At 39.4% G+C, this 20,647-nt stretch overlaps 1 protein-coding gene across 3 annotated transcripts in view; it reads left to right on the top strand.

Annotated features, from left to right (window-relative positions):
• Nucleotides 1-20,026, top strand: part of cep89 (centrosomal protein 89) — a 331,169-nt gene extending 311,143 nt beyond the window's left edge. For all 3 annotated transcript variants that reach the window (XM_034185204.1, XM_034185196.1, XM_034185210.1), the window contains exon 17: nucleotides 19,190-20,026. In XM_034185204.1, coding sequence (XP_034041095.1) covers nucleotides 19,190-19,484 — 295 coding nt within the window. In that variant the 3' untranslated portion in view covers nucleotides 19,485-20,026. The remainder of the gene's footprint in view (nucleotides 1-19,189) is intronic.
• The last annotated feature ends 621 nt before the right edge of the window (nucleotides 20,027-20,647 follow it).

The following is a 20,647-nucleotide window of genomic DNA, read 5'->3' as shown; positions in this document are numbered from 1 at the left end:
TGTAAACAAGTCAAATAATTACCTTTTTAGACGGCTCAAAATGCTTTCTGCAGCTGGAGCACGCGCCCTCGAACGGCCCAGCTGCAGCTTCCTTTTTAGACGGCTCAAAATGCTTTCTGCAGCTGGAGCACGCACCCTCGAACGGCCCAGCTGCAGCTTCCTCTGTGATTCAGGATGTGATTAGAGCCATTTTCAACAGGCAGTTTGCAGAATAAAATGATTAATCTGCCACAAAATAATTATTTTATATACGCAGCATCCAGCGCAGAGCGCGTGGCAGCTGGTAGAACAAAGAACGGCGTCCAGTTGTGAACACAGCGCATCTGATTTGCATCCGCCGCAAATCAGATGCAAAGCAGACGTAATAAAAACATTTTATTCGTGGCCAATCTGTATGCAGTCGCTACAACTTATTTTAGTTTGTGATGTGGACATGATGGGCACGCAAAATATGAGTTTTACACACTGTCCCAGTCCGCTGCCAAGCCGTAAAACCCTGTCAGTTGCGGATATCAGCAGATGATGGCGAATATACAGCGCATAGATTATGTATTGTGTAAGTATTGAGTATGTAAGGCGGATGTCATCCGCAGCCAAAATTTTGTGCAGCTCAAAAATCCTGGTAACGGAGAAACGTGCCTCTGCGGATAATTGCAGACGTGTGCGGGTGTCGGCCGACTCATACAAGCATGTTTCACGCATATTGCGGATGTTAAGCGAATATGAGCCAATTTTGTGCGTAATCCATACGCAAATCCTCCTAAACACCAGTGGGACCGGGCCCTAAGGTTGTAAAACAATTCTGGACTCACTCACCATTCCAACTCATTATAGAAACTGCATAATTTATTATCATCCTTGAATAATGTCACCTACCTACTTTATAAACACTACCCAATCTAGAACCCGTGGATCCCCACGGGCAATGCGCTCATGAATGTTTATGACTGCAGTGGTAAGACTGTTTGCATGAGTTGAAAGAAGGAATATGCCATTCGATGAGTAATAAGCCGAGTTGAATGGCATGTTCCATCTTTCAGTGAGCCAAAAGATAACCAAAAAAATAAAATAACAGAAACCATTTATTTGTTTTATTGATATCAAAATTAAAGAGGTGCACAAAACAGATGGGAGAAAGATGCACACTAGTGATGTCACAAATGCAATTGGATAAATAATGAATACCAAGTGACATAGAATCCACTAATCAAATGACAAGGATCTATCAAGTGAGCACATCTGATCACTGCTAAACTCGTCTGGAAAAGCTTTGTTGGGTTGATTTTGTGGTGCACAGTGTAAAGTGCATATCGCATGTATATTTGGCTTGTGGCCTATCTCCACTTTTATATTGACAGGGAGCATAAAATAAGTGCAAATTAGGGCACAAATGGGTTGTATTTGTTCTATTAATTTTCCATGGGTGTATTTTGGCATAACACTAAATAAACCAATGGGATTGTTCTCTGTCTTCTCTTTTAAGAGCCAGAGAGCGCTATGGAGACAGTAGATTCAATTGAGAGGTTTTCTTTTGAATTAGTGGATCTGCACCCAACATTTCAAAAAGCAAGAGTGGAGAATGGCCAACAAAGCTCTCTAAAGGGGAAGAAGTGAAGCACTAAGATAAAGTGTTCTATAATGAGTCAGTGTTTACTTTTGTTTTATTAAATTTGTGCTCATTGTGAGCAAAGCAGTGTCATGCGTATCTGAATGTTGTGCCATATAATTATCAGAAATGCACTGTTCTCAACTTTAGACTACATGTTTGATGGACTGTAGCAGAATGGCTTATTACTACCTCCCAATAGTTCCAACACTACACTGGTCCTCACCTCATTTTAAGACCAGCACACCCATGGGTGCACAATTGAACGCAGCTCTGTTTGGGTGCTCAGTGTGAAAGTGATAACAATAGCAATAAATAGCAGGGACACTTGCGATGGGCTGTGTACTGGTTTCTGGAACGCTGAGGTTGACTCTTTCTGATGGGGAAGCAACAAAACAGCCTGTCCTCACTCAAAGGGTCATATTACATGAGAACACTGATGGACAAGTTTGGATGTTTTCTCATCATTACAATACAGTTTTCATTGTTCCATAGAAGAAATAGTATTGTTCAAGATGGACCTAGAAATTACAAAAATAATGTGCCTGGCTAATTGTAGAGGCTAGCACTGCCATCAAAGCCACATTTAGGGATTGTATATCGATATACACAAATTTGGCAGGGTTTGAATATTTGTCTGGTTTTCTGTTTGATTTTCTTTGGTTTGTTTTGTTACTTTTCTGTTTTGCTGTGCTTGTTTTTCTGTGTGTTCTTTCTCTTGCTGGGTTTTTCTGCTTGGGTCTGTCTGTCACTGTCTCTCTTGGTGATGGGTGTTTCTCTCTCTCTTTGGCCACACCCTTGTTCTGGTGCTTTCCATGCACACCTTTTCCTCATTTGCTGATTATCACCTGGGGTTATATAAGCTCACTGTGTGTGTTTGCTAGTTGCCAGTTTGCCGTGCCTTGTGCCTTCATTCCAGCTCTGTACCTGCGTTCCATAGTCCTGCCTGCCTCATTGTGTGTTCTTGACCTCCAGCCTGTTGCCTCAACCACACTGATTGCCTGATGATTTTTGTACTGCTGCTTTTTCTTGACTGCCTACTCATGTACTGACCATTGCTATCCACTCAAGTAAAGCCTTTTTTACAACCAGAGCTGTTTCGAGCTGTGCATTTGTGTCCAGCAATTCATGAGCATTCAGCCTAATAAAATTACAGTAGATTTGTTTTCCTCATTGGTTTATGTTGTTCCATTAAATGACACAACATTCTTTTAATTTAACTCCTCACAACTATTTGTTAAAAGGTGTATTCTTGTTCCAAATGACCAAATTGACTTTATGTTGAAAACTAGTTATTACAGAGTAGCTTTATTTTTGTGATATATTGCAAAATTACAGCTAATTTAATTGTTGGTGAAGTATTCTGTAGGGGATTCGCAAAGTTCAAGCTATATTTGATGGAAAATGGGAACTTGGAATTTCTAACTTACAACTTGGAAAATACATCTAATAAAGCCATGATAAAATGTTGGTGTCCCTACTGACTGAATTTAGCAAACCAAGTAAAATGCTGTACGTACCTGTAACCAGTGTTGGGCACAGATAACCAAAAAAATTAACTTTGATAACAGATAATCAGATAACTAAAAAGTTATCTTTGGTAAAGATAAAACGATAAACCACCCAAAAGTGTATCGGACGTTACAGACAAAGATAAATTCCAATATTGTCTCTGGTACATTTGCAACTACTGATAAATTGAATTTGAGTTTTAACGCCGCAATGGCTTCTACTAGATTTAAAAGTGACAACAGACCCAAACAATGAGACCACACTTTTGTCTTTGAACAACCTGCTCCTGCTGGAAGCTCTTGTTTACTACACAGCTTCCAGCACAGAGGCACTCTGAGAGCAGCCATAAAGCCCAGCTCTCTGCCAATCACAGCGCTCCAGTCAGGCGGCGGTCTTGAAAAATAAAGTCATGCTGACTTATGGTTTTGATTTATAAATAACATTAATACCGATAGAATAATCTCTACAAGAGTCAAGACAGAAGTCAGACTACCAGAGCAAGAATTTTAGCTGAGGAAGCTTCTGTGATTTGAGGTGAAACGTCCTCACATCAAGCAACCCAGTCCAGTCGAAGATTCAAGCTTCTGTACTATGGAAACCACCTGGACAACTGAGAGCCTACACAGAAACCGATAGAATAACTCCATTAATGTCAATTCTGTCATTTGTACAAAGGTAAAATATAACATATATCTTTTAATGTTGAATAATGCACTAATTCTGAGGTTTTGTAACAAACACAGACAGATTGCAAAGGATTCTAGGTAAAAGTGCCTCTGCTAAACACTCATTGGTTCAGTTTTATTATGTTATTATGTTTGCGTTTTATTATGTTGTAAAACGTGCACTCAGTACTGTCTACATAAATGTTGGCTTTACACTGTGCGAGTTTTGGCCCTTTTGCAGATGATTTTTCATTTGTGAAGAATTTTTTAGACCGAGTTTCAGGTTAATCATGCATCCTGCATCGTGTAGTGTACATGGAGTAACAAGCTGCGTTTAACATCTGACGACCACCTCCTGATCGCCGATTGTATGGTCGAATGAAAATCAAACCTGTTTGATATTATTCTGGTCAGCCATCGTGAGGGTATCCTGCTGCTGAAGAGCTACAAGCATCCAACCGCTTGCACTGTGCCTGTGCAAACACTGCAGAGCTGTCTTGTAATGTTTTGTTTTTTTTTTTTGCTGTTGTTTTGTTTTGTTTTTAAACTTAATTTGTAAAAAAAAAAAAAAAAAAAAAAAGCCATTTGCAAAGCCAAAAAGTTGATTTGACAATCATCTGATATAACCGGGGTCAAAATAAATAGAACACTGCCATCTACTGGTGCCAAGATGCTTAGTACTTAGGGCGAATACTGCCATGAACACTACTGGCCAGTAGATGGCAGTAGAGGCCTTGAAAACTTGCCAAAACAAAATTCCAGATAATCTGTGTCTGCTACATTTAAAATGCATGGAATTTAACAAACGCAAATACAATAACAATGTCTATAAACCCAGAGAATATATTCACGAGAGTTTTAGGCACTAGAGTTTAATGCTGTTGTCCATGGAGCCTGAACAGAGTGTCTGAAATGCATTTGTCCTGTTGTGAAAGTACTGAGATTACATAATCCTACCCATAATGCACTGCTGGGCACAGCATGCGCTCACAAAACCTTAAAATGAGCACATTACTTTAAAACTAAAACATATATCTGATAGTTTCACTTTATAAAACTTCAGACATGACAGTAATTTAATTTTAAATAACTTGTCCAAAATTAGTTTGGTTCAAATTTGAACCATAAGTTAAAAATGTATGCCTCTGGATGACTTAGGTGATATTGCCAGTATATCAGTATGATGTTAAAGGAAATGATTTTTTTTTGTGTGTGTGACCAGTTCTCCTTTGTCTGCAGAGGATAGATGTTTTTCATAGAAGCATCGCTCTTCTGTTTGCAGAGGGTAAAACTGTACATCTGTTACAAAACTTTTAACAGGTAGGTGCTGAACTGATTTTAAATTTTAAAAATGCTTGTCGCTGTTCAGCTTTGTTTACTTAATCGGAAGATAATTGGTCCGATATTGGTTTTTAAAGTTATCTAAAAAGATAATCCGATAATGAAAACATTATCTTTGATAATTATCTGTTATCAGATTATCGGAACTGTACCCACCACTGCCTGTAACTAAAGTTTGTATTGACAGCTGACACATCAGACCTGTGTGTGTTGTGTTGTATTTTCTTATCTGTCCAGCAGATAGCCACTAAATCGTTTGTGTGAAATAAGTCTGTTTTTTATCCTGATTTCTGGTCATCTATGTTAACCAGCTATGATTTTTTTTTTTTTTTTTTGCTTCAATTTAATTAATTAATTAATTAAAAGAATTGGGGGGGGGCATAGTTAGTCCCAATTGAAGGTTTACCTTTTTTTTTTTACATCTCCATGATGATATCATGAACATTTGTTGCATAGCAGTGCTACTCAATCCTCCAACAACTTAAGACCCCCCAAATCATCTGTGACATCATGGAAAATGTGTCATGGTTTATTTTCACTGTACTTAACCCACATGGGACAAAATTCAAACTTTTTTTTCATACAAGGCAATTTTTTATTTTTATTTTGGTGACATAGATCATGAGTTCTTTATGTAAATGCTAAGAAAGAAGAAAAACACATCAGTGCTGACAAAAATACTTTTTTTAACTAAAAAGTATTTTTAGTAAAACAAAATGAAAAGGGTCTGCATCTTTTCTGTGTGTGTTGTCACTGTATTTTAAGCCACATGGGACACATTTCAAAATTGTTTTCAAATGAGGCAATTTTATTTTTTATTTATTTTGTTATCATATTGGTGATATAAGATTATGAATTCTTTACAGAGCCATTGTGGTGCAGAAGAAAATCCTTTTTGTGACTTAAATCTTAAAAAATCAAAAGGGAATACAGTTAAAGTCAGTGGTCATTATGATTAACCCTGAGATTTAGCTGCTTTTACCCTGACCGCTTTGAACCACAATGTAAAGCTTTGTTCATCCTCTTTAAACCAGCAGGCTGCACACAGATTAGTCTGTAATACACGGTTCTTCAGCCTGCCATCTTATTTTAGATACACATACAGCACATCCTGTTATTTTGTCCTGTGCCACTGTTGCTGGGAAGCTGCATTGCAGCCTTCGCCGTAATGATCAGCTAACCATTTCCAGACAGCGCGGCTGATTGCTTTAGTTGCTGACATGTATGAGGTGACGTGTTCCCGCGTATGACGGGGTGCTTTAATGCATCACTGTTTTGACTAATAACAGGGCACAGAAGTAATTACCTGTTGTCTCCTCAGAGTACTAATTCTTTTCTATCATTTGTCGATCTAGCTTTCTGTACAATAGGAAATCGTTAGTTCATTCGTCACGCATACTCATTTTTTAAAATTTATTTCCATATTAAATGAAGGTAAAGTCTACAAAAGGCATTGAAGATATCTGATTAGGACATTTTCGTATTTTATGTAAAGTATGTACATTGTTTCTGCTCTTTAGTTTTAAAGACAAAAATAACATTGAGACTGTGATTTCAGTGCTGTTCTGCTGTCTTCATTGGCCAGTTTTTATTGATCAAGCTTTAGAGAAACATGTTTAGACAATTTTTTGAAGCTCTTTTTATAAGCAAATACACATACACACACACACACACACACACGCAGATGTCTGTTCAATAATACAGTTCCTGTGCGATCAAGCTGGCAGGTTCATCGAAAGCACATGGAGAGGGTGCATGCACAACAGAAAGACAGCCCACGAGTCAACCATGTCCATGTGGGAAGTAGTAGTCTGGTTAACCACATGAACAGGCAGAGGGTCAGAACACGGTCATCAATCATATCAGGCAAGCAGTCCAATAATCGGCGAGCATGGTTCAAGAAACACAAGGAGGCTTCATAGGTCCGCAACAGGAAATCAGATACAGGAAAGACAGCAAGACAATCTGGCATTGGAGTGTAGGGCTATGAACAGGTACACAGTGTGTGACTCATTGAATGAGGAAATGAGCGTGCATGTGAACCAGAAGCCTGAGTACCTGTAAACAGGAAGTAAAACAAAGAAACGTACAAGGTACAAATGCATCTATATATTAAAAACCAAGTGGCCTCTGTATGTATATGCATGCGTACATGTGTGTGTATGACTTCGATCACGGAGAAACTGGGTAGAGCTGACATTTACCATTTGGTATGCTTATGTATTTTGGGTCAAGGATGAATACCGCAAAAACGGAAAGTGATAGGACTAATATTTTTGGAGAAATTAGGGATATTAGGTAACAACACTGAACAATGGACACTGATAATTAAATTATGGACTCACGCAATACCTGCAGGAGGCAGCAAATCATCTATATATTAAAAGCCAAGTGGCCTCTGTGTGCGTGTGTGCGTGTGTGTGTGTGTGTGTAACGTAGATCGTGGAGAAACTGGGGAGAGCTGACATTTGGCATTTGGTTTGCTTATGTATTTTGGGTCAAGGATGAATGCCACAAAATGGAATGTAGATAAGACTAATATTTCTGGAGAAATTAGGGATATTAGGTAACAACAGTGAACAGTGGACATTGATATCACTATTAATCAGTCCCTGGTAACCAGACAACCTCTGAACAAAGAAAATATCTCAACCTTGCCAGTTGTAAAACATGATATCAACTAAATGACTAAATGTGCCAAATAATAAATACAATTATTCACAAAACTTTCTCATTTTAATTTCCTGCACTTTTTAATATCATTATAGTAACTGCATATTTTATTGCCACCCTTGAAAAATGTCAGCTACCTATTTTATAAACACTACCCAATCTAGAGCCCGTGGATCCCAACTAGTCCAGCAGCTTAACTCCAATATGTATAAGAATCGTTCAGTTTGTGATAAAAGCATGAAATTTGGTACACATAGAGCCAAAGGCATATTGAAAAGATCTGGAAATGGAGGCATCATGAATTTTCAACATGGCGCCCATGGCAGCTATTTTTCAAAATGGCTGCCAGAAACAACAGTTTTCTTATGAGTGATGGATATAATGTGACATTGTACACAGAATTCGATTAATTAATTACCATAAGTGCTTGCTAATGTGTTTTTTTGGATTAGACATTTTCATTAAAAATTCAAAATGGTCTCCATTGTTTCCAGACTGGTTAGATACGGATAAACTCTGTGTCGAATTATACATTTTTCGTGATGCATAATTTGAATTAGCAAATGTAGAATTTCTGAAAAGCTTTGTTCTATCTCACAAGACATATATTAAGTGAGGCCAAATCTAGGGTCTATCACAAGGAAGACTATTCACACTCGCCTTCACAGAAGCAGAGGGCAGTGCATTGTAACTGAGCTTTTTTGCACTTGCAATGCCCAACACAACCCTTCTTACATTTGCAAGAGACAAGTTCATAACTGGAGTGGCCTGCATCTGGTAGGCATGTCCAGAAGGGTTCATAGTCTCCCTCAGATGTCTTTGACCAACCCCATTTGCACGGTGAAGGTAGTTCTGGTGTTGACACCAGCACTTGACCCCACATGTGACCTCCTTGGTATACTGCTCTCTTGACATGCTCTTCCAGGGCATCCTTGGTCGGAGGGATTGATTCTGCATTGTGCGTCTTGGCGAATAACTTCCTTCTTGCCGTATCTATTTCTGTGCATGTGCTAGTTCGGTCATAGAGTAGGATAACAAACCTCTCAATTGTGGCCATTACCTCTTGTGGTATCTCAGTTGGGGCTGAAGACAGTTTCAACAGGGCATACGTAAGCTCAGGAAACACAGTCCATACAGCCCATGCAGTCTTTTTCCCATGGCCAACAAAGCTTGACACAGTGTCGCAACCCGTCACTGCATGGAACAGTGGTAGTGCACGTGCTTTCTCAGGTCGTAGCCCTGCTGCAATTTCATGGGCTGCTAAGTATCGGAAACTCTTTCCAGTTCCGAAAGCCAACCAAAGCTCGTCTTCTGGTTGTAGAGTTTGAGCCACTGCCACAGCTAGCACCACAACATCAGTATCTACTGTTTTAATCATGATCTTATGATGGCCATTTCTGGCTACATGGACTACATGTAATAACATGCAACTGTCGGCTTCCTCATGCGAACAAGGAGCAATCGAAGACCTATCTGGGAGTGGTGGCTTGCTAAGGACTTCTATGTCACTAGTGATAACAAGCTGTCTGTCCTCCTGCGGTAATGATGTGAGAAGAGCTTTTGAGAGAAAGGCAAACAATTCTGTCTTATTGCTGTCAACTCTGAGAAAGTTTGGCCAGTTCCTGGGAATGGGTGCATCACCTACCACACGTCTCTGAATCCCAGTTCCACGCTTTGCTCTTGTAGCAGCTTTGAGAGAATCAGACAAGTAGCGGTCCCACACCAGATCAAGCCTGGACACACTTTCAAGTTTTCTGGTCAGATATGGAATGAAGATCACATGGGCATAGTCGTTGAAGGTTTTTACTGAACTTGGTTTCAGCATCTGGATGATGGCTGCCCCATCTACAATGGTACAGGTAACCTTTGGACTTTCTGAGTATGCACTGTGAACTTTTTCCAGGCATGGAAGCAGATCACTCTTCTGTCCCAGGTGGAGACCTCCCCCATCAGACATCGCTGGTGGACACAGTTGGTTCTCGTGTCGAAAGAATTCATCTAAGTTTCCATCCCTGGTCTGGCAAGCAATAAATAGTCTTGAAAAGAGCGCCATATCCTGTTTGAGAGAAACCAATTTCTGTTTTGGTTTTGATACTGTCCTTCTGGTTGAAGTACCGAACACCTGCAGCTTATTTCTTGGTATGGTGTCATCCACTGGTTTTATTCTCTCAACAATGCGTTGTTTTGTGAAAGCGTCAAATTTTTGCTCTCCTGTCTGTTTCACCTTTCTAACTGCCTCAGCAGCTGAAAGTCCAGCAAGTTCCTCTGAGTGGAGCACAACCAAGTCCTTACTTTCCTCTTCAAATTATTACCTTCAAGACCTTCCAGGTTAACCTTTCTGGCACGATTATAGAGACCTGCTAGGCATCTGGAGTGATACTTAGCTTCAATTGCCACCATGTCCCCAGCACTAAGTCATCCAAGTAATTCTGTGTCTTGAAGCAGGGTTGCAGCAGCACGCATCCGATTGTCTACTTGAAATGTTGCAGCCTCGTGAAGGCCTTCATTGCCAGCAGGCTGTCTGCAGAAGAAACAGATGTCCTGTCTCATTTCAGGAGTCCGACTTGGTTGGGATCTTCTGAGTTTGGATTCTGACTGTTGATCAGGACTTTCACTGCATGCTCGCTTTTTTGCCCTTTTCAGCATGGTTTCATTGTACTTCAGCCTGCATGTATGATGATATTGAGCTTTGTTCACAACCATGGCTGCTTCAATACCATGACCCTCATCCAGTCTTCCAATAGGAAATGTTGTAGGGAGCTGGCCAAGTTCATTGAACTGGAATAAATGCTCTGCAAGTGAAGTATATCCACTCCCCTTGTCTTCTCGCTTAGACTGCAAAGGACATCTCAATGCCTCTGTTGTGTGCTCTTAGCAAATAATACAGAGCTTCCAGTCAGTCTTGGCTGCGCAAGAAGTTGATGGTCCTTGACCATCAAAATTCACAAGTTGTAATTTCTTTGACATTTTCTCAACAAAAAAAAATATGTTTGCAGTAAAGGCCGAGGGTTTATCCTTTTACCACTGTTTACTACCAGGGACAACAGTAACATGTGTGTATGGGATACAACTAGGTTCGGACAAGAAAATTGCCCTACACCTAGCCAGATCGTTCATCCAATGCCATTTCATTCCTGTGCAATCTGTACACCATCCGGGTAACAATATGAAAGTCATATAAAGCCCCATTACCCTTGGCTCAGCTCTCCCGTGGTGGCACATCCTGTCCATTCAGGTGCGGCTATCTAACTACATCTAAATTAATAAACTATTAAGTAGATGTGGGGCTAACATTAGACAGCATTTAGGAAACTAAACTACACTACCACTAAACTATCACTACAACCAGCACATTACAGAAAATATGGCATTATTAAGACTAGAGGAGTGTATTTAGCTGGCACTGAACCCCATGCTGAGTTTCACAGCAGTGGTGTCGCCAGTGTGCCCTGGCTGTGCTTTGACATCCACTCTATTACATTTCTATTCATTGAATGGTTCAGTTCTTGCAGATATGGGGATTTTTACTTTATTGTTCAACATTTTAATTCCAATAAAATGTATAATAGCTCTATTTACATGCAATTATACATTTTATTGTGGGCCATATGGCTGCCATTTTGAGAGAAACAGTGGTCATGTTCAGTTGTGAGGTAGAAGGATGCTTCTGGCCAATTTTAAGTTCAGAATTTGAATTCTGCATCATAAACCATTACTGATTTGACACCGAGATCATACATATCAGACCGTCATACAAGTGACGGCTGCCATCTTGGGAAATGGTGGCCATCTTGAATATGAAATGACAACTTTTCAATTATCCTATAGACATTTACCAAGTACAGTATATGGTAAATATGTCTAAAATATCATATTATGTCCGTCACTCAAGGCATTGCTGGTGGCCATTTTGAAAAATGGCTGCCATGGGCGCCATGTTGAAAATTCATAATGCCTCAATATCCAAATCTTTTCGGTATGCCTTTGGCTATATGTGTACCAAATTTCATGCTTTTATTACAAACTGAACGATTGTTTTGGTTATCTGCTGCACTAAACAGGCAATGCACTAGTCATAATAAAAGCACCTCGTGAAATGACAAAATGTGAACAATGACAACTAACTTCTTAAGGGCAAGAAAATGAAAGGCAAGCTATTTTCTATAACATGTTTGAAATTATAACTTGGTTGATGATAACTGACCATTGTTGCCATAATAGCTAGTTGATGTTTAATAGTAGTAGTAGTAGTAGCAATGTGGTTCTTTTTCAGCTACTTTAAGCACAATCTCATCATATTTCAGTGCATCCGGAAAGTATTCACATCTGCTTCACCTTTTCCACATTTTGTTATGTTACAGCCTTATTTCAAAATAAAGTAACTTCATTTTTTTTCTCTCAAAAATCTACTCACAACACCCCATAATGACAACATGAAAAAACGTTTTTTGAAATTTTTGCCACAAGAACATGTGGTCCCAGTCCACATAGAGTTAAATACACTCTATTATAGAGTGAAATCAGCTCTACCATCTTGTCAAATCAAGTTCAACTCCAATAAGAGTCATTCATGGCATGGTAGAGTTGATTTTACACTGTGATAGAGTTGATTTAGTACTGTGCTAGAGTATATTTAACTCTGTTTGGATTGGAACTGTTCCATACCAATGAACTTGGGCTTGAGGACTGTATAGGTTGTAGCTCTGGTATTGATATCTGCCCAGGGGTGCCGGTAAGGAACACAGCCAGGATGCTGTAATAACTTTAGGCTCCTTTAATCATTGGCATACAGCAGCTCTCTACCTTTGCACTGTAAGTGTGTATGTGGTCTATAAAAAGGGACCTAAATACAATTAGAAGTACACTCTGTTAAGTTCTGATACAATTATTCATTATAGCTACAGCTACAACATTCACATAGGAGGACTAAATTCTAATAAACTACTGTTAACACTTATCACACCTGAGCATAACAAAGACTACACAGCTAACACTGCACTGGTTATTACTAGCATTAGCATGTAGCTCTGACTGCTAAATGGTCTCAAATACAGCAGAACAAAGAGCAAATAGTATGAAACCCAAACTATGCATTGCTTATACAGTGACAAACACATGACAATTGTTCATACAGCTCTTATGATATTAAACTTACGTTTGTCAGCTACGCACACATACAGCTGCCAATGTGGCTATACAACCCCAATTCCAGTGAAGTTGTGATGTTGTGTAAAATGTAAATTAAAAATGGAATACAATGATTTGCAAATGCTCTTTAACCTATATTTAATTTAATACACCACAAAGACAAGATATTTAATGTTCAAACTGATAAACTTTATTGTTTTTGTGTAAATATTTGCTCATTTTGAAATGGATGCCTGCAACACATTTAAAAAAAGTTGGGACAGGGCAACAAAAGACTGGGAAAGTTGATGAATGCTCAAAGAACACCGAATTGGAAACAGGTGAGTGTCATGATTGGGTATAAAAGGAGCATCCCCAAAAGGCTCAGCCTTTCACAACCAAACATGGGGTGAGGATCACCACTTTGTGAACAACTGCTTGAAAAAATAGTCCAACAGTTTAAGAACAATGTTTCTCAATGTTCAGTTGCAAGTAATTTAGGGATTCCATCATCTACAGTCCATAATATAATCAGAAGATTCAGAGAGTCTGGAGAACTTTGTACACACAAGGGGCAAGGCCGAAAACCAACATTGAATGCCCATGACCTTCGATCCCTCAGGTGGTACTGCATGAAAAACCAACATCACTGTGTAAAGGATCTTACTGCGTGGGCTCAGGAACACTTCAGAAAACCATTGTCATAACACAGTTCATCGCTATATCTACAAGTGCAAGTTAAAACTCTACCATGCAAAGCGAAAGCCATGCATCAACAACATCCAGAAACGTCGCTGCCTTCTCTGGGCACAGGCTCATTTGAAATGGACAGACGCAAAGTGGAAAAGTGTGCTGTTGTCTGATGAGTCCACATTTCAAAGTGTTTTTGGGAATCATGCATGTGTAGTCCTCCGGACAAAGGAAGAAACAGACCATCCAGAATGTTACCAGTGCAAAGTTCAAAAACCAGCATCTGTGATGTATGGGGGTGTGTCAGTGCCCATGGCGTGGGCAACTTACACATCTATGATGGCACCATCAATGCTGAAAGGTACATCCATCATGCAATAAGGTGTACAGACAATTTCTTCGACTTCATGCTTGACGTGTGCTCTGATATGCACTGTCAACTGTGGGACCTTATATGTACACAGGTGTGTGTCTTTCCAAATCATGTCCGATCAACTTAATTTACCCCAGGTGGACTCCAATTAAGCTGTATAAACATCTGAAGGATGATCAGTGGAAACAGGATGCACCTGAGCTCAATTATGAGCTTCATGGCAAAGGTTGTGAATGTGGTTTCTTAGGTTTTTAATTTTGTTTAATTTTTTTATAAAGTTGAAAAAAAAAATCTTTTTTCACATTGTCATTATGGGGTATTGTGTGTAGAATTTTGAGGAAAAAAAATTAATTTCATCCATTTTGGCATTTTGGCTGTAACATAAATTATGGAAAAAGTACAGCGCTGTCAATACTTTCCGGGTGCATGGTAAAGAAACGTTGGTTTGTATTTTTATTTATGTCTCATGATTCTGAAGCTCCATGAAATAATGTTATACTATTATGATGCTTGGGTTATTTTTGTTTTGACAAAGACCTTATGAGCAGAAACTGATTGGAATTAAAAAACAGATCGGGATTAACCACAGCCTGAAAACCAGTCAGAACAATTAACATTACTATTCTTGTGGGATCTGAAAACAGTGGAACGCCCTGTGTGAGTCCAGTCGTCACAACCTTATTTAGAAACATTCCCCGGTGAAATTGTTTGAGGAGGAAGTGCTCCTGTGCTTCAGCTAAAACATCTTACCGGATGTGGAACCGAGTGCTGCAGCCAGTGGGATTTAAAGCCCTCAAACACACTGATTTGAAACAGGAGTCTGATTCGACAGGAGTACAAGGAGATGCAGCGTAAGGTGAAAAGAGAAGTGGCAAAAACTAAGGAAAAGGCATTTAGTAAGCTGTACAAGAAGTTGAATAGTGAGGGAGAAAAGGACTTGTACTGATTGGCTAGACAATGGGACAGAGCTGGAAGGATGTGCAGCAGGTTAAGGTGGTAAAAGATGCAGATGGTAATGTGCTGACAAGTGGGGAGAGTGTGTTGAGAAACTGGAGGAAATATTTTGAGGAGCTGATGAATGAAGAAAATGAGAGAGAAAAAGCTGGATGATGTGGAGAGAGTAAATCAGGAAGTACAAGGGATTAGTAAGGATGAAGTGAGGGCAGATATGAAGAGGATGAAGAGTGGAAAGGCAGTTGGTCCAGATGACATTCCAGTGGAGGCATGGAAATGTCTTGGAGAGATGGCAGTGGAGTTTCGAACCAGATTGTTTCATAAAATCTTGGAAAGTGGAAGCATGCCTGAGGAGTGGAGACAAAGTGTGCTGGTTCCTATTTTTAAGAATCAGGGTGATGTGTAGAGCTGCAGTAATTACAGAAGTATAAAGTTGATTAACCACAGCATGAAGTTTTGGGAACTAGTAGAAGAAGCTAGACTTATAAAACAGGTGAAGATCTGTGAGCAGCAATATGGTTTCATGCCGAGAAGGAGCACTACAGATCCAATGTTTGCTCTGAGAATACTGATGGGGTGAATGGGGTGAGGGAGGACATGCAGGTGGTTGGTGTGACAGAGGAAGATACAGAGGACAGGCTGAGACGGAAACGATTGATCTGCTTTGGTGACCCCTCACATTCACCCTGATGTCAGGGTGCTGACATACAACGTACTCACTACCAGTGATGCCGGTAACGCGTTACTCTAATCTGACCACTTTTTTTTAGTAACGAGTAATCTAACGCATTAATCTTTCCAAATCAGTAATCAGATTAAACTTACTTCTCCAAGTCACTGTGCGTTACTATTATTTTTGCATTGTGGGTCGATAGCAGCATTAAACTTGGTCCGTGGGCAGGAGGTCGGGGTTCGACTGAACTGCCCACTTTAAGCGAGCTGTGAGCTTTTCATCCACGGTATTTTGCAGCACCTACAACTCATCCTCACCTTAAAGGCAACAACAGCACATGTGCACTGAGCTTTACAAAGACATTTTTATGCTTTTTTTCTCCTTTATTTAGAATTCTGAGCTGAGCCGCTCGTATCTGCTGCTAAAAACAGCTGATCCTCCGCGACACGTCAACAACTAACACTATTTTCCACTCAGATGCACCTAAACTCTCTTTCTGAGGACCACATGATGTGAAAACGCAATAAAACTTTCTTACCTGTAAATCTGGTCATGTTTTCTGCATAAATAAATGTTATCCATTCTTTGTGCTCAAACGCCAAAGCAGGGGCGAATCCAGATGGAATGGGGGCGTGGGGCAAGGATGTGCTCCCACCCCCACAACACCCCTACATGAAACCGTTTTTTAGTACAACTACTAATACTACTTATAATAATAATAATAATTTTGACAAGTAAACAGTGTAGGTTAGAAATTGCAAGTTTTACTGTTACAGTGCTGTCAACAGTTAAATATGAGGTCAAGAAAGAGGTCTTTATTTTACTTTTTATAAAACAAGTATTTATTTTCATTGAAGTCAAGAAAGGGTGAATATAAAGTGAGTTTTGGCAAAACAAGTATCATTGTCATGTTGAGGTGGCAGAGGGTTGCTGTCAGCAGCTGGAGAAAGTAACTAAAAAGTAACTAGTAATCTAACTTAGTTACTTTTCCAATTGAGTAATCAGTAAAGTAACTAAGTTACTTTTTCAAGGAGTAATCAGTAATCAGTAATTGGATTACTTTATCAAAGTAACTGTGGCAACACTGCTCACTACAAAACGGGAACAACTAGGGGATTAAGGACCTTGCCCAAGGGCCCTTAGTAATTTTCCAGTCAGGCTAGGATTTGAACCAAGGATCTTCTGGTCTCAAGCCCAACACTAGAACATCACCTCTCCCCCAAGATGTGTCAGTTATTTGTTTGTCCACACGATGTCAGTTTGTAGATTACACCTCAGTGTGAGATCTGTAGACTGATTTCTCTTTGCTATCACATTGATTATGACTGAATTGACATAAACAGTGATCTACAACAACAAAATGTCCAAATTGAGCAACAAATTTAGATAAATTAAGAATACAGTCCAAATTAAAAAAAATCTTATTTAAAATAAAAACAGAATAGAGTAATATTCTAAAAGGAAACATGAAAAATCTTTTCAGATTTTCTTTGATGTGTTAATTTGGTATTCAGTCAGAGTCACACCGTGACTGGCTAATTGATAACGGCTGCTTCATTCATGTTTCTCTGTCAGCATCTCATACAGCAGCTTTTATCTTTGACATTCTTCCTTTGTGACATCTGTAATTGCTACACACACCTCTTGATAGGCATTCAGAGACCTGATTGAGGAGACATCTGTAAAAATTAGTGGAATATGACACACGCTATTTAAATCTGAAGTGGACCAAGACCTCCACTGTGGTGTTTGGTGTTTGCAGTAAATCTGCTTTACTGTTCCATATTAGATCATATATGCTGGATGGAGGAAAAAGGCCTGATACAACTCACTTTCCTGCAATCCTCCAGATGATGATGGCACTGGCCAGGCATTCTTTGTTTATAGAATAGAATAGTGCCTTTATTGTCATTATACATATTTACAGCAAAATTTGTCTTCTGCATTTAACCCATCCTAATTACAGTGAGACACAATCCAACCACTAGGACCAGTGAGCTGCCACAGTCCGGCGCCCGGGGACCAACTCCAGATGTAGAGTCGCTGCTTTGGTCAGGGGCAGAGAAAGGAGCAGATCCTAAATAAGCATGTTTTGATTGTGGGAGGAAACGGGAGCACCGGGAGGAAACCCACGCAGACACAGGAAGAACATGCAAACTCCACACAGAAAGGACGGGAAGTGATCCCACAACCTTCTTGCTGTGAGGCACCAGTGCTAACCACTAAGACACTGTGCCACCGCATTAGTATGGGGAGTTCTTCATCACCCAAGTTATTTTTAAGCCTGACTAAGATTTGGAGTTTTTATGAAATTCAGTGTTATAATTAATCAAATTCACTTAATTTTGAACATATATCTGCTTTAATCTAATTTGTCAATCGTGTCAGATTCCGGCCCAGATCTGGGTTTTGATTCCATTTTTTGCTCTTTCTTTCACTCACCGTCTGACCCAGCTTTGATTTATTAGTTGTTTTATTTTTGTCACATATTTATTCTCTGTTCTGTTCTGCTTTGCCACTTTATTTCTTTACTTTTTATTCTTTAGCCATAGTTCAGTTCTATTCTTGTTTTGTTCAGCCAGTTAGTGTTTTCTTTGTTTATCATTAGTTCATCACTTATTTTGTTCTTCTCATTTGTGATATTATCAGTTATGCTGTAGTATTGGGTTTTGTTTTCTGTGCTCATATAGTCTCTGTTTAGAGTTGTTTGTTTCTTAGTCTGTTCCAGTTTAGTTTTGTTTTAGTGTTTATTTTCTTATTGTTCTTTGATCACTTCCTGTGTAGTCGTTCTTCTGTACTTATTATCTGGTGGTTCACATTTCAGTTCTTATGTTCATGCTCACTTTGTTGCTTTTCATAGCTGTATTGTATTCTCTCGTCGGTTTCTGATTTATCTTTGTTCACTATTTTTTCGTTACTCCATGCTCCTCTTCTGCACTGCAATAGGGAATAATCTTACTGTAGAGAAGTCTTTTGTGTTATCAGGACATAGTAAACAGCCACTAAAGACAACTTTGATGTGGTGCATTTGTGGACAGTTATGGTCAAAATTGTATATCTGGGAATGGAGCGTAACCAACTCACCAAACTAAACCACCAAACCTATTGAACCCTACAGATATTCAAGTTCCATAAAAACTAACACACTAATAACAAAGACACAGAAAAGACTGAATTATCCCAAATCCATAGAACATTTTCATTGTGAGTAATTCGACTTTGAAAGAGATGTTTCAAGATTTGTACAGGCTGAGAAATGTCTGGAGATTTCCCTGTGAGTCCTCCTGTGGTGTAGCTCAGCGTGTGTTCAGCCCATGGTGACGTGTGAGGAAGCAGCAGCAGCACGGTGACCGTCACATGCAGGGAATCACATCATTATTTAAAGACTGTCTCACCACCACACGTTTCACAGAATTTCTGCATTTTGTGTCGTTGCTCATCATTTGTTCTCACTTCAGATTGTCAGCCAAACCTCTTACTTTCTGAAATGCTATTTTTGATGACAGGCAGACATACTGTGTTAGGGACATGAGGAAAGCTAAAATGTTTCTCGTCTTTTCTCCCTTCTGCTCCAGGGAAGTGGAGGAGGAATTGGAGGTTGTGTGGCAGGCTGCAGTCAGAGAGAACCAACAAATGAGGGAGATTATTTTAGACTTGCGGCCGAGCAGAGACTTCCACAAGTGGCCGTCTCAGGCTCCAGATGGATCCAAGCAGCATCAGCCAAATGGTTCAGGACCTCCTCTCATCACCTCTGAACACTGTCTCCTCAGTCCTGACCTCCACAAAAGATACACAGCTAAATCTGACCCCGATCAGAAAAGTGACTCTTCAGATGAGAAGTATAAACACGGGCTGGATTTCTACTGTTAAACCTTGTTGCAGAATTAACCAGCAGGTGTGCACGCACAGGAATGTGTTAGCCTGCTGCTACCCTTATTTGTCAGCTTATATTTGCTTTCCAGATAAAACTGCTGTCCTCAGATCAACCTGACACTACCTGTCAGGATCAGCAACCGTGAGAAAAACCTATTTTTGTAAGACCTCCACAGAAGTTTTAAGTGACCTGTGTCCACTAGGCATGTGAATCTTGTCACTGACAATGATTCAGTATGTACCTCGATACACTACCAGTGATACGATAAATATAGCGATACATAATGATACTGACGATACGACGCAATACGATTCACCCCTGTTCCCGATTCAATGTGATTTGATATGTAGTTGATGGCGATATGATGCCATTTGGTGCGATACGATTATTTGCTGGGTATTAAGATTTTAACGATATCGATGCCATTATCGATTCCGCTTATCGATCCAATTCTTTATCTATTACGTTATCAATACCTCTTGTGAATTTTCTGTTTACTAAAAGTAGGCTTTACTGGTTTTCTATGTCAACAACATTTTATTGATTCTTAAAGTAAATAAATATGACATTGGTCACTGGATCCTTGATCTCTGGACATAAATAATAATCAATAAATCTTTACATGGTCACTGGATCCTTGATGTACATGATGGATTCTTGAGCTCTGGACAGAAATAGAAATGAACAAAATCTGTAGTTTTGTTAAAAGCATTTCCTTTCAGATATTAATGGCACAAATGTAATTCCATAGACTCTGAGCTGAGCTCTTGTAGCTGGCTGCGCTGCACATCAGGATGCAATTCATAAAGAACGCAGGACGTCTCATTTTGGGAAAAGAAAGAAAATATGGTTTTAGTCAGTTGTAGTTTATTGTTTGTAACGTTTGGAAAGAGTTATTTGATTTAAAATGGCGATTCACTCTGAAGTTATTAATTCAGACTGAAATCTGCGCGGCTCTTTGGAGCAGTGCACTTAGTCCCACAAAACAGAGGATATTATTATTATTATGATTATTATGATTATTATTATTATTAATAATAATCATAATAATATTATTATTCCAATTACCTGATAGACAACTTAAGTTTACGCACCGGCTGGTGCTCAAGCCAGAGAACCATCGCGTAAAACTCCGGTGTGGAACGGAGGACGATTCTTG

This window comes from Thalassophryne amazonica, chromosome 2 (genome assembly GCF_902500255.1).
Source record: "Thalassophryne amazonica chromosome 2, fThaAma1.1, whole genome shotgun sequence".
NCBI classification, from domain to species: Eukaryota; Metazoa; Chordata; class Actinopteri; order Batrachoidiformes; family Batrachoididae; genus Thalassophryne; species Thalassophryne amazonica.
The sequence above is the reverse complement of the archived record's forward strand: the minus strand, read 5'-3'. Positions and strand labels throughout refer to the sequence as shown.